Genomic DNA, 23,568 nt, shown 5'->3' on the forward strand with positions numbered 1-23,568 from the left:
CCGCATAACAGTGCCCCCCACTCCCAACCCACCCAACCGTCGCAGCATGATACCGTGGTCCACGGTATCAAAAGCCGCTGAGAGGTCCAAAAGAACAAGGACAGAGGAATAGCCCCTGTCCCGGGCCCTCCAGAGATCATTTACCAACGTGACCAATGCCGTTTCCGTGCTGTATCCCGGCCTGAAGCCCGACTGGAGCTTAGATGTACTGTTGTTGTTCTTTGCACTTATGTATACATACACACAAACACTATGGACAGATTGCAAGCCAACCCTGATATGTTGAATCTTTGCTACAGATAGGGAGGGATCCTCCCCCCCCCCATGTAAGAATAGACAACCCTAAGAAGAGTTGCCTTCGTCAGGCTGATATGTCCTGTAATGATAAAGTCAAAGTATACCTGCTTTAATTTGCTCCACATTATCTAACGTTTCTTCACTTCTAATTTTCTCACCTGCTACTGTTAGCTCCCCTGAGAAAATACAGTATTCTTGCTTGCTTTTCATATTTGAACGTGCATCAAATTGTTTTTGCAGCTTTAGCTATTCCTGGATTAGGAGAATCTATCCAGCACAGTCCATCTCAACTATTGTAGCATGCTTTTACTGTGCTACCTAGGAGAGTGGCCTAGAATTTTTGGCTGGTGCAAAATGCAAAATTGGACAGCAGAACATGAACATGTTACACCCTGTACAGCTTAAACCTTGGATATCAAACATAGCACCTTCTCCCCATATGTACCTGCTCATCAGCAGAGGTATCTCTCACCAGATGTTAGGAATTTACTAAACAAGGAAATACATTCTTGCACCTATTCATCTTGGTTAAATTGGTTCTTTGTAATATGATTTGGTATTTTTCCTGTGTTTTAGAGTTCTTTCTAAGTTATCTGAGACTTTTAGTGATAATTTTAAATAAACATTTTGACTTAATGCTTAATTGCTTAATTAATTAAGGTTCATTTAGAGGGGCTTTTTACTAATAGAAGGGTGAGTTGAAGACGTATAAATAAAAACACAATAAAAAACAGTTGTGTGCCTTCTGATACTGAAACAAAGCATATTCCAAATAAGCTTGCGTTCTCCCAGTAGCTCTTATTCTAAAAATGGTAGAAGTGCCCAAAACAAATTTGATGAAATTCAACAATGCTTGCTTATAGGTATATATGCATTAAATTGCACTGTGAGGTTTTTTTTTAAATCAACTTTATAAATCTTTTGGTGGAACATTAATGAGAGACATTCCAAGAGATTACCAACTGAAAGGTATTTGAACAATATGAATATTTGTATGGTTCCCATATAATCTTCCTTTTTTCTCCTTCGCATGATTCTAAATGTCTTGCTATTTATCTATAGGCTACAACAACAGTCTATGTAACCATCCTGGATGAGAATGATAATCCTCCAGTATTCCAACAGCAGCAGTATGAAGTCACTTTGGATGAAGGTCCAGGCACTTGGAATGCCGTTCTTATCACCATTAGTGCTATGGATCGGGATGAAGACTTAAATGGGACTGTTACATACGCCATCACAGAGGGGAACATCATGAACACCTTTCACATCAACAGCACTACAGTGAGTGGTCCATCAGTCTTCATGGTCCATCAGTCTTCACTGCTAAAAATTAAAACTGGTCTGTCATTTTAGGGACAAATACGTACCATGAAGGAATTGGATTATGAAATCAGCCATGGGCGGTATACACTAATAATCACAGCCACAGACCAGTGTCCGATTCCATCACGTCGTCTCACATCTACTACAATGGTATGTTTCTCTTCTGAGAAAGAAATGAAATGTGTAGGCATGGCAAACAAACACATTCCTCTTTAAAACAACCAGCTAAAAATTACCACTAACTATTATTTTTACTACCAACAGCAAATTGTTACAGCAGTGTACTTCCATTTTTTTTAAAAGCTAGGATCACAGAATAAGAAAGAATTAATGCTTGCCTATACTGTGAACAAGAAGCTCTTGATCTCCCAGTAAATATAATCTTTCTACGCTATAAAAAAGTGACTCAGAGCAACTATTATTTCAATGGTTTACAGAATGGAAGTAAATTCCATGAACAGTTTCCAGAGGACCTTCTTATTTGTCCCCAGGACAGATTTAATTTGAAAGATGGAAAAATCATTGAACTGTGTGCAGTTCAATTTGTCTTTCTTTCCTTTCCTTTTTAGCATCTCTTTATTAATCCTTCTTGTAGGATTGATGAAAGTGGGATTTGGCTACATTTTTTTTGCCCGTAATGGCCCAGTGAGATTTATTTTCTCCTCTACTGTTATGGAGGCATATTGGTAATATCTTGTTATGGAGGCATATTGTGCTTATCTTGGAAAAATTTCTTAAGAGGAGGTATTCAGAGTTGGGACAAAATTTGCCTAATTAAAAGATAATTGTAAAGAACCTTCTGAAAACATGGATTTTTACATTTCCCCAACTTTTAGTAGAGTACAAGTGGTAGCATTAAAACTTGTCACCAAGGGGATTCTTCCATGCGCTAGTGGTTAATTTCTAAATCAGCAAATAAGATTTTAAAATTATTTCTGCCAGACAAATACCATGTTTAACCAAAGGAAGGAAATCCTCACTTTCAAAGTTGGCAAAAATCCTGTGCAATACGTAGTTTCTCCATCTTTTTAACATGGAGAAAAATACAGGGCCAGGTATACATAAAAACACTCCCAAACATTCCCCTTCTAATTTCCAGCAGAAAGAACAGAACTGACACAAGCGCAAAAACAGAAATAAGAAAGAGATGGGGTTAGCAGAACAGGAAGCTGGACAAGGAAGGGAAGAAAAGAAAAATGGGAAATGAAGCAAGAGAAAGAGGGGGCCCCACTGGAAAGACAAGGCAAAAGAGAGAAGTATTATACAGGAGTTAAAATTCAGCAAGGCAACAATGTCTCTTCACAACTTAACAGTTGATAAAAGCTCAAACCTTTTTCAACAATGGTGTCTGCAAGTTGTTCAATTTCAACTACTTCTAGTCAGTTAATTTCAACTACAGTACTTTTAATCCATTGCAACATCTAACATGGAACTGTAATATTTCTAATAATCAATATATTGGAATTTGGTTACAAGAGAATGGCAGATAGATATTTTTAGCCTGATCCTTGCCTTTGAACATAGAATCCAAAGATGATTCGACAAACACATTAAGTCCTTGTTCACTATGATTGCTTCCTGATTTAATTTGATTGCAGCATAGTGGCATAATAAATGCTAGATAACATTCAGAATACAGTAGCTAACATAACCTTTGAAAAGACAGCAACTAAGATCAGAGCTTATTCTGGCAAACCCTCACATCATTTTAATATATCAAGAAACACAATTTGCTGGTTATTGTAGAATGCTGAAGTTTAGATCTCAGTTATCTGTTTTAGTCTACCCCAAAACTTGCCAAGTCAAAAAGGATTAAAGGTTGTTGCTTCTGGCTTCTTTATTATCTATTTCTCTATGAAAAATATTGGGACACTTTAGGACAGGGGTCTTCAAACTTGGGCCTTTTATGACTTGTGGACTTCAACTCCCAGAATTCCTCAGCCAGCGTGCCTGGCTGAGGAATTCTTGGAGTTGAAGTCCACAAGTCATAAAAGGCCCAAGTTTGAAGACCCCTGCTTTAGGATTATTGTTGCAAACAAAAGCAACATCTAAAGCATTGTTCATATAAAATAAATATATTTCCTGCCAGCTGTGTAAAAGATGATCACTTTATTGTTTTCATAAAGTAGACGTCCCAAGTCAACATTTACACTTGTTGTTGAAACATTTTAGAACACCTCTGTGCCTTTCTGTATTAATCTCAGGTGTTGATAAATTTGAATGATATCAATGACAATCAACCAACGTTCCCTCGTTCTTATGAAGGGCCCTTTGATATCACAGAAGGACAACCTGGTCCCAGGGTGTGGACTTTTCTAGCTCATGATGGGGACTCAGGACCCAGCGGGCAAGTTGAATACAGCATCATTGCTGGAGATCCTCTTGGTAAGTGATGAAAATGAAAAAGAAGTAGAATCAAAACTCTGTTGTTTACCATTTTTACTTCATCCAGAAATGCATTATGGAAAAGAATGGTCATCCTACAAGCCAAGGAGCTGACATTTTATGTCTGCCTTGTTTCTTTACTTCCCTAAGCAAATAGCAATGCTTATTAAAAGCAAGCTTCTATATACATAGAAAAGGATAATTTTACCATTCCAAATTTGAAATGAAAACTAATACTATTGAACTGAAATAGGTTTTTTTTTAGTTCTTCAATTTTAGAAATCTATGAACCCTAAATATGTCTTCACATTCTATTTTAATTAATGATTTGGGCAGATTTGGACAGCATAAGGGATCTGCAAAGCAGATCTCCTAATTCCCCCATTAATTGTGGGAAGATTTTGGGCTTTCAGGATCTAGCTTGGTCAAAACGGAATTTCTTCTTCGAGAACATAATTGAAGAGGAGCCATTCAGTTGCTGTTATTCCTAAAGTTGAAGCCAAAAGTTTTTGCAAATCATCTTTCTCTCTTATTCCTGAAGTTCACAGTCTAAAGTAAATGGAAAACCACTTTCAACATCAATGAAAAACATTGTTATGAATATCTGATGTTGCCTGAGCTTTTCTTTGATGATTGGTTGCTCAATGTAATGTCAATTACTATAATTCATTTATTTTAGAAGAACTGGTATTATAAATCACAAAACTGTTAAGGTTTTCCCATTTCCTTTTAGGCAGATTCTGCATCTGAAATGGGCAAGAAATATCTTTCTGTGTTTCAAAGCATTTTTATAGTTTTGAATATATATTGCCTAAACCTTTGTAGACCTTTTTGACTGTTCAGTGTTTTGATATAAATATGATTTAAAACATAATCTGTTCTCTAGACAAATCCTAAACCTAGATCAAGAGAATCCAATTATACAAATGAGTCAAAAACATTATTAATTTATCATTCAATTATTTCTTGAGAAAAAATTATCCAAAGCTACAATGGTAAAAGTGTATGAATGTTTGCTTTCAGTAACTGGTGTATTCCCAATGGGAATCCAAAACTGAATCTAAAGGTTCCTTATAAGTATTTATCAGTCCTACACAATAGCTTGAATGATTTTTATCCCATCCTTCCTTATAGAACCCTTTCAGCTGAGGGATATTGGTGGCCTCCCTCAGAAGAACTGCCAGCTTCAGATCCTTCTACAACATTTCTCTAGGATAAAGTTTCAGGATTTTGACTTGGCCACTGAAATGTCAAAATATTTTGACATTTTCTTGTAGAATCTGCTGGTATGGTTCATAAGACCATCAATAATGCCAAGTTATCCTGGTCCAGAGGTAACGAAGTAAGCCCTATCATGATACTGCCAACATCATGATGGGATAAGATTCTTGGAATGCAATGTTTGTCTTTGACCAAATGTAACACTGTTCATCCAAGTCAAAACTTCTGTATTAGTCTTATCCATTCACAAAACATTCTTCCAATAGCCTTCTAGCTTATCCATTTTGACTTCTGCAAATTGTAGAGGGACAGCAGTGTTCTTTTTGAAGGGCAGTGACTTTCTTCTTTCACACTATTGTTGTTCAGTGTTCTAATGAAGGTCGTCTCATGACATTCATCAATGCAATAGAGGCCTTTACTTCTTCAGACATTACCTTGATGTTCTTTGAGACCTCCTGGAGTAGGAGGTCTTGGTGTGTTCTTAATTGATCAACCACTCCTGGGGAAGGTAACAATAAATTCCCTTCATTTGCATTCTAGCTGCCTGACAGTGGATTGGTAAAATCCAAACTCTTTGGAAATAGTTTTGTAACCTTTTCCAGCCTGGTAAGCATCAATAACTGTTTTGGGGAGTCTGCAAAAATCTACTTTGTTCAGGCCACAACATACTTCCATATATTTCTGTGGTAAAGCTATGACTTTGATAGTGAATACCCAGAATTCACATTCTGACTATCAGCTGATTGACTGAAACAACTGATTCTAATTTCTCTTTCAAATAAACTAATAATCCTAGAGGACCAGATATTTTGCCACACCCAAATATATAGTTTTGGATCATTCCCCTCAATAAATAAATGAACCAGTTTAATGTTTTTGACTCATTTCTTTAATTGGATTCTCTTTATCTAGTTTTAACACGCGTGGAGAATAAATCATGTTTTAGGTCACATTTATGCAGAAATTCAAAAAGGTTTACAAACTTTTAAGCACCACTCTATGTAAGTGTGAGTGTATGCAATATGTGTGTGTGTGTGTGTGTGTGTGTGTGTGTGCATGTATGCTCTTCTAATAGATTTTGTTATATCATTATGCTAGCTTTCCTCATTCTGATTTAAATACCCTGAAATCAGTGCTAGAAATGGAAGAGGCAGACTACTTAGAAATTGAACAATCTTTTCATTAGAGGAAGGAAAGAGAAAAAAAAAAATCATGTCAGGATAGTGAAGAGAGCCATTCAAAACCATATTAGCAGGGCCTCTTCTGAGAAATAGGAGTGTGTACATCAGGAAATCCTGTTGTAAGAAACACCCGTGATGAGAGGAAGCATTGCAAACTTTTTGTGCTTGCCATATTAGAAGGTGCTTTTGCAAGCTCACCAAGTGTTTTGGAAGGAATATCTAGCTTGCCTTTGAAAGAATTAAAGTGTGTTTCTGATCAAAGAAAAGTATTCTCTTCTGAAGTTAAAGCAACACCCCCCCTTTTTTTTTTAAGATCTCAGGAAGGACCAGTTTTTTCAGTCTCTTATAACAGTGTTTCCCAACCTTGGCCACTTGAAGATGTGTGGACTTCAACTCCCAGAATTCCCCAGCCAGCACAGCTGGCTGGGGAATTCTGGGAGTTGAAGCCCACACATCTTCAAGTGGCCACGGTTGGGAAACACTGTCTTATAAGAAGTTGATCAGTGCAAATTTTTTCAGTGCTTAAATGGTGTCACAATATTTCTGCAATATGTATCTCTTGTCTATCGATCTGTCTATTTTTTAAAATATTCCTGTGCTCTCTACCCTATCCTGAACATGAAGGGAATTTAAATAAATAGGAACTCCTTTTAAAGTTCAACTTTTGCTCGGTGTCAGAAAAACTTCAAAACAAAGGTCTTGCAACATATCTAGATTATTGAGCAAACTCCTAGAGGAAAAAGGAAGTTTTGTAGTTAGAGCTAATTGGAGCATATTAAATTTATGGCCCTAGTAATTACTGTAGGGCGACACAAAACATGAGATGTAGTTGTCTGAGATACAATAAGGATGATTTTTTTTTTTTTTAGTCTTCTTTGGACATCTGAAAATAACTTTGTTCAACTTCCAATCAACATCGGTGTTTCTTTGTGGACTTAGGCCTTGGATACATACCCCAAAATTAAGCAGAAGGACCAAATTGGAATATAGGTTAATCACCCAGCAGAAATAGTATGTGGTCATAAGGAACAATTTACTTGGAACATAATTATATATAATTCATAGAAAAAGATGAAGTGAAAGAAACTGTGGGTAAGAAAAAAAATACACAGAGATTGTTTGCTACAAAACAAAAGAAACAAAAACAACAAACAAAACAAAAGAAGGTATATACAGTAGAAATAAAAATATGGTGACAAGAGTGCAGTCAGAGAGGGAAGGAATATTTATACAGAAAGTTTGGTTGGCAGTTGAAAATGTTTTGGAACTAAGCAAAATGCCTTCAGCAAAGTAAGTGGAATTGAAAAAAAATGATGAAATAATATGTGTCATATGGAGTAATAATTGCACAAGCTCAGTAATTGTCTCTTCAATCATAGATAACACTATATTTTTCCTGAAAATAAATCTTTGTATTAAATAATATAATAATAATAATAAAACACAGAGTACTGTTCATGGACTTTTCAAAAGAGGGAGATGAATATATATCATCTAAGTTTGCATACCTGTATACGCTGTACTAGAAGCTTTTTTAACTAAAATCAAAATGAAATAGTTTGAGATGAAACTAGATAAAGGAAAGCTGGGATTTTTGGGATTCATAAGAAAGTAATAGTGATATATCAAAGAGAATTTTAAGCAAAAGCCATAAATGTCAGTGCCCAAGAAAAATGATGAAAAGAAGTCCTAAGTGCTGTGAGAACTCTGAAAAATTGTAAGGTTGCAGAGGTAGATGATGCAACTGGAGAAATGTTAAAATGTAGTTGTGGCTGTGAAAGTTGTGCAAACTTGCGTGTGAAGAATGCATTAGTGCCTGATGATGGGAAGCCTGTCATTATTGTTTCCTACACAAAGGGAAAGGCAACAATAGGAAGTGTACACTGTTTGGCAAGTTTCTGATTAAAAGGAATACATGAAGCACCAGTACACAAAGTTGCTACGACAGTCCAGTTCTACATCCGGCAGGAGATGTCAAACAAGATGTTTGCTCTTCACCAGGCTATTGAGAAAATCCGTGTCAGAAAAAATAATAATGATTATCACATGATTGTAAATTTAGAGAAAGCGTAAGATAAAATGAATATGTTTGAATTATGGGATATTTTGCATGAAAATGGAACTGAAGGTTGGTTGCTGAATCCCACATTGCAGGACTCAGATCAGGGCTTAATAAATGGTATGATCCTGAGCAACATCAAAGGCTAAGATGTCTCCTTAGTTGTCGAATGTATGGAGAAATTAATAATTAATCTTGCTGGTGGTTTTAGGAATGTGTTCGCTGGGAGCATAAAAGGGCATGTACTTCTGTATGCAGCAAATACCAGGAAGGATTTGTGATGCTTATTAGATTGAATAGTGCAGTGGGGATAAAAATTAATGATTCAAAATTAAAAAAAAACTACAACAATCTGAAGTTGAAACCTTTCATTTCTGGATTATAGACTCCATGGCTGCCCCTGCATAAATTTGACCAAATGATGACTTGAAAACCTTGCTATTGTAGAATTTCAGTGGGCTAGTAGCTCAGTAGGTGGCACAATGGCTCGGCGCCCCCTACTGACAGCCCAGGTTCAAGATTTGAGTTCTGTGCAATGAGATGAGCTCCTGTTCCTGCTCCAGCTCTGGCCCACCTCGCATGCAAATGCGAGTAGATAAATAGGTACCACTTCAGTGGGAAGATAAGAGCATTCCTTGCGCCTTTAGTGTACAGCCATGCTGACTACTTGACCACACAAAATGTCTTCAGAGAACACTGACTCCCTTGGCCAAGAAATGGAGGTGAGCACCACCCACTAGAGTCAGAAACAATTACACAGGTAGGGTTGCCAAGTCTGCTTCCAAAAAATAGCGGACAAGCGGGGGGTGGGGTTAAGTAGTAAAAAAAGTAGACTATACAGCTTTAGATTACGTACCATTTCATCATAAAGCTTTTGAATAAAAAAATGTCCACTATTTTGTGAAAAAAAATAGTGAACATAATGTGAAAAAAGTGGACTGTCCACTCAAATAGTGGACACCTGGCAACACCTTTTTTAATAGCTCAGTATTTAACTATCTTGCATATTTTTCATCTAGCAATTAGATAAATAACTAGTTCAGATTTTAAATATTTTAGACCTTGTCCAATATTTTAATATCTGCATTTATATTATTTTATTTCAAACTGTCAGTGTATCAATCATTTAGAACAGGGGTCTTCAAACTTGGCCCTTGGCTGAGGAATTCTGGGAGTTGAAGTCCACAAGTCATAAAAGGGCCAAGTTTGAAGACCCCTGATTTAGAACTTAGTAATGACATGTCTGCAAGAAAACAACTAAAGTCAGATCCCACCATTTAGAAAATTTCTGTTTATATTCCTAAGACCTCTGTAACTTTCCACAAGTTTCCATATGATTTAATTCAAATTTACACATTAAACACTCTACTGGTGTTTTGGAGGGACGTGAAGACCTCACTATTCACCCAGGCCTTATCAAGCATATTCTTTTCCTTTATTCCCATCTGAATTTCTTCTCTCTGAATCTTTGCCCTGTTTTATTCTGTATTGTTTTCTTTTCTTGCAATTTGCAAACCTGTTAAAATTGCTGGGTGTCAGGCAGTATATACGGTACATTTAATTTAATAATAATAATAATATTTAAAAAACATAATAAAACAAACCTTAAAATATATTAAAAACACTATACAGCAATGTTCAAGAAAATGTATCATTAAAAAAATGCAGGATGGGATTTCCCCCCCAAAATTTATAACCGAAAGATGTGGATGTAGAAGTAAATTTTCAAGATACTGTAAAAGCGAACATAAAAGGCACCTGCTAAATTTCAGGAATAATGAGCTTTTCAGTGGGTGGGTGCTCCCACAGGAAAAAAAATCTGGCCCTGAGCAATCACCAGATGGCATTCAGCAACTCCTTTTCTTATTTATTTTTTATTTTCTTAATTTAATTTAATTTAACTTTAAGACACATGGACTTCAACTCCCAGAATTCCTCAGCCAGAATTTTATGAATTGAAGTTCACACATCTTAAAATTGCCAAGGTTGGGAAACCTTGCTGTAGACAATTCTAAATTAAACTTCCAGGTTTAAAAGTGGTGTGTCTCTGATGAGACAAACAGAGGCCTTTCCACTTAGATTATAAGCTGCCAGAAATATCTGATGAGATATAAGCCTGAACAAGCATAAGATTGCTTTTCGGTTGTTGTTGTTGTTGTTGTTGTTTTTTAATGAGATCAAATTGTGTGGTTCAATTTAATTATCTCCTAAATGTGTTCAGTTTCAATTCCTATTCTTCCTAGCCAGTTGGGAATGATGGTCATTGAATTTTAACCCATCTGGAAAGCTTGAAAGGCTGAAATACATTAATATATTAAGGTTGGAAGTGTCTACCAGAGGTCTGGCTGAGGAATTCTGGGAGTGAAGTCCACAAGTCATAAAAGGGCCAAGTTTGAAGACCCCTGGTGTATACAGTCTTAACTGAAAACAAATCCCACTGATTGCATCCATAGTGTTTATCTATCTTGCCAGTTGGAATCTGGAGCTTGCTGGCTAATAATGTGTAAATTTACATTCTGATCTCTACAGATAACGTAGAAGTTGAATAGAAATAGAATAAGTAATAGGATATTGTATTATAAACTGAATAATAAAAATAAAATCTCTACAGTGGAGCATTTTAGGTAAGTGTAATGTATTGGCCACAACTGTTTTAAATCACTTGCTTATTGTCTGACCTACATTGCTGTATTGTTTAACAGTTGCTGTTACTGAAAGCCAGACTGGCTGTCTCCAAGCTAATAATGAGGTTTTGGGCGGGGAAACTGTTACTTTAAATGTATTGGTTGCCACCTAGAGGCTAACTGTATAAATAGCTGTGCAGCATCCTTAAGGGCTGCTTCTGTTCTGAGTTAATATACTTATTGTTTCAACACTCTGCCTCATTCAATGCCTAAATAACCAAAGATATAACAGTAAGTTTGTTCCCAGTTCATGTTTTCCCATTTCCCTGAGAAACATGAAGCTTTCTAGAATGCTTGGAGTGCCAGACCTCTGTCTGTAGAATCATATGAGGCTGTCCTGTCCAGCCACAATATAGTTGGAGCAAATGGGTCTTGGCCCATGTAATTAATGTAGCATTGTTACTGTTATTGTTATTATTTGAGCTTTTCTTCCTATAACACAGCTGTGTCTCTCTTACAGGAGAATTTGTGATCTCACCTGTGGAAGGGGAGCTACGTGTGAGAAAAGATGCTGAACTTGATCGAGAGAACATTGCTTTTTATAATCTCACCATCGATGCCAAGGACAGAGGGGTGCCTTCGCTCAGCTCTACTGTAAGTTGTAGTGGCTTAGGATCAGATTATAAAACTGGGGTCTTCAAACTTGGCCCTTTTATGACCTGTGGACTTCAACTCCCAGAATTCCTCAGCCAGGCACGCTGGCTGAGGAATTCTGGGAGTTGAAGTCCACAAGTCATAAAAGGGCCAAGTTTGAAGACCCCTGTTATAAAATGTCCACCTGAGAAAAGATAATGAACTGTAGATGGTAAAACATAAAAGGGACCACAGTAGTCCTTGACCTAGAACCATAATTGAACCTGGAACTGTGGTTATAAGTCGTTAGTAGGTCATCACATGATCACGCTTGGTTTTATTACCGTTGTTGTGGCAGTCTTTAAGCAAATGCCACTCATTGTTCAGAATGGGCCTTTTTGACCAGAAACCAGAAGTAAATGCTGGTTTCCAACAAAAACCATCATAAATTGTAGTCATGTGACCATGGGATGCAGCAAAAAGCTGTAAATGACGACCAGTTATTGAGTTTCCAAAATGCAATCATGTGACTGGGGAGGGCAGCCATCAGAACTTTGAATCCGGGTCAGAAGTACATCTTGGGAGGGGGGGTGTAAGAACTTTCAAGGTTGCTGAGCACCCAGGCCTAAGTTGAGGGCTACCTGTAATTCTTCTCTTTATGGTGCCATGTGGAGAAATAGAGAAGGAGTTTGCCCTAGCCACAGAGTGAGTGTTATTTGCAATAATGGCCTTTTAACTGCTCTACTTATGTGTCTCTTCCTTGTGTTTTAGGTCATGGTGGGATTGAATGTTTTGGACGTTAATGATAATGACCCCGTCCTCTTGAATCTACCAATGAATCTCACCATCACTGAAATTGCTCCCATCTCCAGTTTTGTGACCCGTATCCTTGCCAGGGATGCAGACAGTGGCAGGAATGCTCTTTTAACATTTAGCATCACAGCAGGGAATAGAGACAATGCTTTTTACATCAATAGTACGGTACGCCTCTTTTATACCTGTCTGGTGGTGGCTTCCTGCATCAAACATTCTGGAATAAATTGCAGTTACAGTTGTGGGTTTTAACTTGATATAAAAATTTTTTTAATAAAAAATAATATTAATTGATTGCCAAATAATAGTTCTTCAGTAAAGCTTATGGGCCTTGGTATCTGATATGATCCAGCATAGCTTCGTAAATATTTTTTTTCAAGCTCCTAATCTAGAGTTAAGAGAAAAAAATCACCTCGCTGCCTTCTATGACTAAAGGAGAATCAGAATGTGAGTCTCCCTAATCCACTAAACCACAGGGGTTAATCAGTGGAACAGCCTGCCTCTAGAAGTTGTGAATGCTCCAACACTGGAAGTTTTTAAGAAGAGACTGGACAACCATTTGTCTGAAGTGGTATAGGGTTTCCTGCCTGAGCAGAGGGTTAGACTAGAAGACCTCCAAGGTCCCTTCCAACTCTATTATTATTATTATTATTATTATTATTATTATTATTATTATTATTATTATTATTATTATTATTATTATTATTATTATTATTATTATATAATAATTAATAATAATAATAATACTCTTTAATAAACCAGAGTGAAAACATTGGAACCCCTATGCCTAACTATAAGTTTCATGCAGAGGTTCATCATGGTAGTATACTTTTGGTAAGACAGGTCCATATTTAACACAGTTATGTAATCCCCTGCCATGACTGGATTTCAGGAATTGGGAAGCTGAGCAAGCCAGCTATCATCTCCAGCAGATCCCTTTGTGCAAAGCAATATTGCAACATTTTGCAATAAGACTCACTGCTTCAAGGTGAGGGTTCTGCATTGACCAAACTATCTCATGATTCCAGCAGTAACAATATTGAGTGATCCATGCAGAGTTCAGTTCAATGGCACAATTATATCCTTTGCTTGATAAACAATACTGTAGCTGTCTTCTACATTTGCATTCTAGTGGCTGGTATTTACTGTAAATACGTTTTCTGTGTGTAATATTTTCTTTTATCAATCTTCAATATTCCTGCATGTTCTTTTAACAAGTAATTCCAAGTTCTAAGAGAGAAGTAACTTTCAGTCCACATTTAATTCAGTCCACGTGACTTTATACCCCTCTATCTGATCTCCCCCTACTTGCTTTCCCTTCAAGTATAATCTTTCCTCAGAGGCAAGCTATTCTAGATTCTTATTTTCTTTGGGGAAGGAGTTGTATTTTTGACTTACAACCCGCCTGCCAGCTTTCCCATTGATTTTGTGTGTGGAAGATAGCAGAGACCATAGGAAATTGTAGCCATGCGACCCTAGGAATGTGTGATGGTCAGAACTGAGGACCAATTTTAAGTCCACCCACCTCCACTCAGTGCCATTATAATTTGGGATGGTTTCTGACTGAGTGAACCTTAACTTGAACACTATCTGTATTTCAGATCATAACAGTTATGCACAGATCTTACCTGCAGCTGCTGTTCAGGGTCAAATGTTCCTGATTTTCTTCTCTTCCACTGTCAATATTCAGTAACTAAATTTGGTTTGTGCTACAAAGCATTGAGAAGCTATAACTGACTTAGTCAGTGTGGCCTGCTATGCTAAACTAAAGCTCAGAATTAGTGTGTGCTAGATGCTTCATCCAGTCTAAATGGAAACACAACTCACTCCTTTATCAGTTTATTAACCGTTAATAAATTGCAGGAGTGTTGATCATTATGTCATCCTCAAGAGGTTCAGAAAAATGCAAATTTCCTGTAACTTCATTCATTACTATAAATTCGTACAGCCTGAATGGCTGCTTCAAGAACACATTTTCTGATTTAAGGAATCGGTCACTTCTAACATTTAATGAGCTTATGCATTAAATACATTTGGCAGGACAAAACAAGTCAAATGGTTTCATTTGATGTTTTTCTCTCTCTGTTTTGCTTGGTTCTTCTCTTCCCCAGACTGGTATTGTGTATGTAAATCGTCCATTGGACAGGGAGCGAGTGTCAGAATATAGGCTGACAATAACAGTGAAGGACAATCCAGAAAACGCACGTAACGCAAGAAGGGTAATTACTGACTATATCTTTTCCTAATTCTGAATAAGGTTGCATTTATCAAGAGCATTGGATATAATATTCCCAAAATAGATAAATCAATTAACAGGATTGCAGTGCAAAGTTTAATTTCTTTTATTTTATCCATGGTTAAGCTATTTCTAACCATGTTCTCAAACTTTCTTTTTCACTATAGGTTATCCATTAATCATTCAGTTCCCCACAATTTTCTTGAAAAAAACCACAACCTTATAATAGTTAGCTTTCATCTATGGATGCATCAGATAACAAAAAAATATATTCTATTGTGTTACAATTAGGCTTATAAAAATAGATGTTTTCTGAGACAGTAATTCTGAAATCAAATTTCCCAAATACTTAATGGGTCAAAGAGAATAGACATGATCTTCCCCATCAGAAACAATCTAGTGTTTTCTCTGATTCTCTGTTTTTTTAATGGTTCTTAAAAATTCAAAATAATGAAGGCCCCTGTGCAGGGATATCCATGGGGTATGGTCAAAAAAGTCAAGGCGGCTATCATCACAATACAATCAAAGCTTTGCTTGGTTTTTATGTTGCATCTTTGTGGCCACTGTCTAACAACCCCCTATGAATATCCTTGCCGGGTGGGTTTTATTACTTTAAACTTTTTAACTACTACCAAAAGCAACACCTGCAAACATCCCTGCCATTGTGTATCCCACCTTGATTTTGGAAATAGATCAAAAACAAGCTTCTCATGGAGAAAGACCACCAGCTCAAAATCAAATATTTTTAGAAGTTTTTTTTTTTTTTAAAAATCATTTACTTGGTTGAATGGATTTCTAGAATGGAAGTTCAATTTAGTACTATATAGAAATATGTGTTATTTGCCCTACGTTTTGGGGGCTGGGACAGGATATAAATATGCACAGAGGAAAACAAATCAGAAATACTAATATGAATTCTGGAAATTCTCATGATAATTGTGAAACGAAGTTCCTTCTAAAGGGAAAGTCAGTATATGTTTTAAATCATTATCTATGGAGATTCTCTGTCATTCAGGTCATGGCTGTCCCGAAGATGCTTTCTTTCAAAAGACAACCGGACTTTCTTGTTTTGAATCTTGTTTTAAATCACTGTTTCTTTTTTTTCTTGGTACAACTTCAGGATTTTGACTTGTTGGTGATTACAGTAGCGGATGAAAATGATAATCACCCTCTTTTCACTCAGAGTTCCTACCAGGCTGAGGTGCTAGAAAATTCCCCTCCAGGTAGGTGTGTCCCCACCACTCTGCCCAAAACTCAGGACACGCAGTGAGTCTCTTTCAAGCACCCGTGCTCTTCTGCTCCTAATGAAAGGTTCTGTTTTTCTGTTAAAAACATCTTAAGACACATATAATAAGTAAAATGGTGATGAGAGAAAAAACTGTTCCTTCGTACTTTTCAGGCACAGGATACTTTTCCAGTTTTTAAAAAAGATTCTCCTTTTTCTCTTGCTATTGCAAGATTTATGTGTTTTCAAAAGCATACAGGTAGTCCTCAACTTAAATCAGTCGCTTAATGACCATTTGAAGTTATGATGGACCTCCAAAAGCTACTTATGACCTGTTTTTGAAGTTATTTTGGGCACTTGGCAACTGGTTCACTTTTGCAGTTTCCCGCAGTCACATAATCAGGATTTATGACACTTTTTTTTCCTGGTTTCTGGTGTTTTACTTCCAGTTTGGGGCAAAAAAAAAGTTTGCTAAATTGATTTGTTTAATGACTGTGGCATTGGTTTAAAAGCCCTAATGTTTGTTTAACAATTGTGTTCACTTTACAACGAGTGCAAAGTATGTCAAAAATTCGGGTCCAGTCATGGGAGGCCTCTATTATGACTATAATAACTTGTGACTGTACTTCTGGGTAGTTGAGGACTTCCTGATATATAAGTGAAGTGGGAGAAAATTTTCTGAGATTTTATTGTACAGTACATAAAAGGAAAAATGCTTTTGAAGTGAAAGAAACAAAAAGGGAAACTGAATAAGTCAAATACACCCCCAGATTTATTTTACTGCTTCTGTTCTTGTCTTTAGGTGATTTCTAAAATACTCCAACTTCTCTTTTCCATTCAGAAAATGCAGTTTTTTAAAAACTATGCAATGGGGCAGGGGTGTCAAACTGCCGGCCCAAGGGCCGGATGCATCATAGCAAAACCGCACCCACCCCATTGCCGGCAATGGAAAAAAGGTTGTGATACGTTGCGACACATCACGTGACGTTGCGAGTTTGACACCCCTGCAATAGGGAATTATTTAAAGCTAAGTTATGACCTTTTCTAACTCACTTGAACTATAACAGCATCGGTGAAAATGACAAGGTCTCATTTGCTGATTCCAGACATATTTGCTTCTTTGATCCATTCAGATATCTGTTTCATTCATGCTTCTGATACTTTTGAATTACATGTTTGGAATAAGCATGTTTCCTCATATTCGCAATTTAATCAATAAAGGAGAATATTTGTAGCTCAGGGTTGAAATGAGGGGTCCTTGGTGCTCTCTGAGCTTGCTTGTTTTCTTGCAGACATTTCATTACCCAAACTAGGTAACATCATCAGTGCTAGTCCTAGCACTGATGTTACCTAGAACTGATGGTATTATCTAGTTTGGGTAATGAAACGTCTGCAAGAAAACAAGTAAGCTCAGAGAGTACCAAGGACCACACATCTCAGTTTAATGAAACACTCCTGTTTTGACCAATTTGCTGTTGACCAGTATGTCCGAAATAGCAACACGCTTTTGAAGAAACCTCCCAAATGAGGATTGCAAATCATTATGTTGACCTTAATATGGGATCTGATTTTTAAGGATCACTCCACAGTTTTGATTATCACCGCTGTGATGTAATTAAATCAGGTAGTGTTTTGTTAAGCCAAATACTTGAGAGAAGGAAATGTGAAAGCCGATGGCTTATTCCTAGGCCAAATTTTTGTTTGAAGTATCTGGTATATGAAATCATCCATAAAATAATTGCACATAAAGATAGTTTTTCATTTGGTGTGAAATTATGACTTTAAATACTTGAAATAGTTTCTCATGTATTTACCCCTCAGCAAACCACATCATGTCCTTAACTGACATACTCTCTCAGGAGCTCAAGAATTTGCCCAGAGGATAACATTCCACTAAATGTCTTGATTTTTTTTCCCCACTTTAATGTGGCTGATGAATGTATGTTTTGTTTTAGCAGGGCTTAAGGCTTCTCCCAAGGGCGTCTTGATTCAGTCTGCCAAGGTTATACCAGGCACTATTTTATTGTTTCATAGGATCTCACCCTATTTCATTCATTCATACTTCATTGTTGATCATCAGGGAAAGGGAAGAGGGAGGTAGAGTCAGTCCATCAACATTAGGCCTCTTTTCTCAGTTCTTCATGTCTGATTCAGGAACTCCTCTCATTGTCCTTAATGGACCGATCCTAGCTTTGGATGATGACAAGGATATCAATGCAGTGTTGACATACCAACTGCTTGGAAAAGAAAAGAACCTGTTTATCATTGACAACAGAACAGGTAAGAAAGACATACACTCTTCATGTATAGCTGTCTTCCTCTTAAGGGTGATGAAGCAATAGATTTTTTTTTCTGCCCCATGAGAGAGCAATATGGAAACAGTTGAAAAATGCCTTCAGACTTTTAACAAATCTGCTAGATAAATCTCTGTGCATTAGATAAAGTTAGCATGAGGCATTTCCAGATCATCAGTTTTTCCACCAGCCACATTTTCTGACTGCCCTACTTAAATAAATCAACACTTGCCAAGCTGTTTTTTAAAATTAACAGGACTTGGCAAGCATATATATATATTTTGTAAGACTATAGGAGTTGCCCAAAACTATTAGCCAAGCAAAACTTGCCCTTTTTGGCCAAAGAGATAAGGAAACAGATTTTTGTCCATCCCTTTCTCAGCTCATCACTGCACATCAGCCAACTGAGAAACCTCCTCTTCCTTTTCAGTTTTGTACCATTTTATTTCTTCCTTTCTTCTCAAAGAAACAAGGCTGCAATACTCTCATTATTCCACCATAATACGTTTGGACCCCTTAATGTAGCCTGACACCTTCCCACCTGTGTGGATTCTTGGAGGTGAGAATAACCAGGTGTTTTCCCAGCAACTCCATTTATAGCATTGAAGGTGGGGTTGTAACCCATTCCTGCTTATACCATAAGATTTGCTGAATGGCAATAGGTCTTCTCTATTTGCTCTAAACCAGGGGTCTTCAAACTTGGCCCTTTTATGATTTATGGACTTCAACTTCCAGAAGTCCTCAGCCAGGCACGCTGGCTGAGGAATTCTGGGAGTTGAGGTCCAAAAGTCATAAAAGGGCCAAGTTTGAAGACCCCTGCTCTAAACTATGTAACTGCAGCACAGTATCTCCCATATCTACCACAATAGTAAGCATCCAGTGATGGTGTAACTAATCATCAGAGGATTGAGTTCAATTTCATGTTGCAACTGTACTCCTGTCTGGAAGGGCACATGGTCTCTGTTAAATGTTGTAGGGTTTCACAAACTCTGATCCTTAGTACATTTGGAGTACGTTTGGTGCTTATGACAAGATTTTAGACAGAAATTTGTGTATATTTATTGTGGTTTTTATTATCGCCTGTTCACCGCCCTGAGTCCCGAAAGGGAGATAGGGCGGTATATAAATTCAATAAATAAAATAAATAAATAAATAAATAAGAAATTATATCAGATTCATTGCCTGTGTCAACAGGCTTGGGGATCTCAACAAAATTGGTGAGATGACTATAATGCCTATAGTATTGAATATACTCCCTCATGGTCCTTAATAATATTGGTGTTTTTTGAATTGTGGAATATTCTTAATATTCATTTTATAGCTTTTCAAAAAAAATTATATACCATCCAGAGTGTGAGATGGGCAGCTATATAAATATGATAAAAGAATGAATAAATAAGTCTATTGATATCCAGTTTTAGACATCTGTAAACTACTTTGCATTGGATGGAGCTGAAACAAAAACCTTATTTTGTCTTTTGCTGACTTTTACTATTTTATGCTACTTATTTTTGGTCTAATGAATAAGGCACCAGCCTAGAAATCGGGAGACTCTGAATTCAAATCCTGCCTTAACCACTAAATGCAGCTGGGTGACTTTGGGCCAGTCACTCTCAGCCCAACCCACCTCACAGGGTTGTTGCTGTGGGGAAAATAGGAGGTAGAATTGCACTCCTGTCTAAAAGAGCATGTGGTTTCTGTTAAATACTGAAGGTTTTCACAAACTCCGATCCTTAGTATATTTGGAGTATGTTTGGATATGTTTGCCTCCTTGAATTATTTGTAAAAATAATGAAGGTGGGATACAAAGAAATAAATAAATTTTATGTGAAAGTGAGAATCTTCACGTTTCTAAAACTTGCTGCTATATCATTTTGGGAAGCAGATTAAGGAAAATCTTAGTCTTGGGATATTAATTTTATATGTATAGGACTATGTACTCCAACCTGTTTTTTTTTCTGACGGGTGAAGTTAAACTCTTATAATCCCCAGTGTGACCAAGAAAGATTTATTAAAGGAAACAATTTCTAGAGAACACTATGCCCCATTCCATTAGTAATATGAAATAACACTACCTAGCCCTATATTCACCTGGTGAAATTTCTGCTGATCTGTTTATTTATTTATATAAATCCCCCTATTTGTAAATCCAATGCCTAAAGACACTAAAGAATCTCCTAAACTACCTACTTTTGTTCTTGAGCTTAAGATAACAAGGGAGGAGCTTTTGGCAAATGTAATGTGTATAAAACATAAATGTTTAAGTCAGTTGCAAGTTGCAACTGTCATAACAACACTGTCTTTGTGAAAACTGCAAAGGAAAAACAGGAATAGAAGTCTCATTATTACAAGATCTCATTGCATGAAGGTGGTACATTAAATCACATAGCAAGGAGATCTCCATTCCTTTGCCACTTGCCAAAATCAATCTGTATGGTTTCTGTTTTGATAATACAAAAAAACCGTGGAGCATGCCTGATAGATCTGGAGACTCCTTGGACTGCATTTTTTCCCTGTCAAGTTCATCTCTTTCTCTTATTATTAACCTTTAGGTGTCATTTCAGTGAAGCCGGGGCAAGTGATAGACAGAGAGGCTTTCTTGAATCCCATCTTGGAGTTTCTGATTGTTGCCACTGACATTGGCAAACTGAACAGTACTGCTAATCTCACCGTGGCCGTTCTGGATAATAATGACAACAGGCCGATATTTCATCCCGCAGTCTTGTCTGTTCGGATACTAGAAAACAGCCGTGCAGGTTAGAATGAAGGCAAAATGGAAAATTTGGAACTGATTTGAAGTTAAGTATTAGGAATTTAAAATAAGTGGGAAACAAAATAACTGGAAATGTAAAGAGGGTGGGGTGTTGCCACTTGCCTGCGAAAATCAGTGATTTTTTTTTTACAATACTGTAAATACTGATTGTACTGTGAATTCTAGTAATGTATATATTTCTTGCTACATTGGTAAATATAACTGCAGTATTGAAGCAGATAAAGAAAAAATTCAGTTCCACTTAACAAAGGAAAATTTATTTGAAAAAAATAAAATCAAGTGATTCATTTTCCAATGTTGATATTAAAAATTATATTTTTAATTTAAAAGTATATTTTCGTAATATGCTAAACTGTGGGGATTCACCATTCCTCTGCTAAATCATACTTTAGTTCCTGGGAATGAACACAGAAACTGTATCCACTCCTTGCTAGTTTCAACTAGAGATTTTATTTAGCCCAAAATAAGGGATTGATTTGTCCAGAATATTAATTTACAAATTGTCCAATGAGTTGCCCAGAACATTAATTTACAAATTTAAACCAGCAGTCTCCCGCCATTCTGGCACCAGGGACCAATTTCGTGGAAGATAATTTTTCCATGGACCGGGGGTGGGGTGTGTGAGACAAGATGGTTTCACACACAATCTAGATTCCACACATGCACAGATGAAGCTTGCATGGCCCAGTTCCTAACAGACCATGGACATGAGGATTGGGGACCCCTGCTTTAAACCACAACTTTCCCCTTTTTACATGATTGGGAAAGTGTAGTTTCAATTAACCAAAATCACTGCTTCAAGAGAAATATGATGGACAAGGGACTTGGAACATTTTTGGTTGGTAAATTCTATTTTAAAAAACAACAACTCTACTTTGCAACTGGTTGGTCAATTACAAAAAAATATTGATTTAATTATGTCTATACGCCTATCTGTATTTTTAAAAAGTATCAAAGATTATTCCTTTTGATTGCAAGCAATTTGATATTGTATAGACCAGTATTTCTCAACCCTAATGACTTTAAGAGAGGTGGATTTCAATTCCCAGAATGCCCCAGCAAACATGCTGGCTGGAGAATTCTGGGAGCTGAAGTCCACATCCTTTAAAGTTGTTGAGGCTGAGATACAGTGACATAAACCACACATAGAGCCTTTTTCATTTCTCATTAAAACCTCGTATGACCCTTTGTGCAATGCGCAATTATCTGTTGGAACTTGCAGTTATTTGTGTTTGTTTTCTATACCTTTTACAAATAAATTGTGGAAAAGAAAAACAAGTTATTGCAGCATCACAATGGTGCACATCTTGGTCTAATGAATAAGTTTTACAACTTTCTTTGCATTATATTGGATAACACTCACAGAAACTTAGGGAATTATTGGAGATCAGCTGGGTTAATTGGAGAACATTGGAGGTTAAATGGAGTAATTCAAAATGTTCACTTGTTTCTTCTGAAGTTCCAAATAACTGAAATATCCTCTCTAATAATACAGTCTGGGATTCCCCCTAGGTTTTTCTGTGCTTCAGGTAATTGCAACTGATATGGATAGTGGCCTCAATCAGCAGCTGAGCTACCGGATAGAAAGTGGAGCTCAAGATAAGTTCTTGATCCATGCTAACACTGGGGTCATCAGCGTGGCCAACATAACTATAGACCGAGAAGAAAAGGACAACTACCGCTTGACAGTGGTTGCTACAGATCAAGGCACACCATCTCTCTCTGGCACCGCCACTGTGGGCATTCAGATTGACGATATCAATGACTCTCAGCCAGAGTTTCTCAATCCCATCCAGACTGTCAGTGTCCCTGAATCAGCTTCTATAGGCACAGTGATAGCTGAAATGACAGCAGTTGACAAAGATCTCAACCCCCGGCTGGAATACTACCTCATTGAAATCCTAGCCAAAGATGATACCGATGCTCTCGTGCCTGATCAGCAAGGCGTTTTTTCAGTGGATTTTCGAACAGGTACCAGAGTTGGAAATACAATAGATAACCACTGTGTACAGGATTTAATGAATATGGTCCAAAACAGCAGAAGGGGAAAAAAACCCTAGTGTTTTGTACCACATTAAAGCTGAAAATAATGTTATTGGCCCAAATTAGCAATTATGGTAAGCCATATATCAAATGTGCATTCCCAGATTTTAATATATTGGGGCTGAAGAAAACCAGTCACTTGCCTTTAAGGGTCAGTTTCCCTTTGAAAATGGGAGTTTTATCAGAACAACAAATGGCATGGGAGGTGCTTTCCCAATATCTTCTGCCTTTTTTTCTTTCCTTTTCATATTCTGCTCTTTTTTTCTTTCTTATTCTCCCTTGCTTTCTTGGGCACTTCCAGTCTCCAGTCTTTCCATTGTGCAAATCCTCTGATTGTATAATTTAAATGTAGCAGGGATTGAACTAACTCTTCTGACTATTTAACACTCATAAAACATCCTAGGAATTAGCATTAAAGTCTTTGTGACTTTAATATGATCACAGAGAAACCAGCCAAT

General features: G+C 37.0%; 1 protein-coding gene across 1 annotated transcript in view; it reads left to right on the top strand.

Annotated features, from left to right (window-relative positions):
- Positions 1-23,568, top strand: part of CDH23 (cadherin related 23) — a gene marked incomplete at its 5' end in the record, with an annotated part of 322,097 nt that overhangs the window by 264,987 nt on the left and 33,542 nt on the right. Inside the window, 10 exons of the mRNA XM_015813612.1 lie at positions 1,360-1,581; positions 1,654-1,773; positions 3,828-4,008; positions 11,614-11,747; positions 12,498-12,707; positions 14,651-14,758; positions 15,896-15,998; positions 18,155-18,280; positions 20,847-21,050; positions 22,580-23,038. Of these exons, the coding sequence (XP_015669098.1) occupies positions 1,360-1,581; positions 1,654-1,773; positions 3,828-4,008; positions 11,614-11,747; positions 12,498-12,707; positions 14,651-14,758; positions 15,896-15,998; positions 18,155-18,280; positions 20,847-21,050; positions 22,580-23,038 (1,867 nt within the window). The remainder of the gene's footprint in view (positions 1-1,359; positions 1,582-1,653; positions 1,774-3,827; positions 4,009-11,613; positions 11,748-12,497; positions 12,708-14,650; positions 14,759-15,895; positions 15,999-18,154; positions 18,281-20,846; positions 21,051-22,579; positions 23,039-23,568) is intronic.

This window comes from Protobothrops mucrosquamatus, unplaced genomic scaffold, assembly GCF_001527695.2.
Source record: "Protobothrops mucrosquamatus isolate PMUCROS unplaced genomic scaffold, P.Mucros_1.0 scaffold175, whole genome shotgun sequence".
In the NCBI taxonomy this organism is placed as follows: domain Eukaryota; kingdom Metazoa; phylum Chordata; class Lepidosauria; order Squamata; family Viperidae; genus Protobothrops; species Protobothrops mucrosquamatus.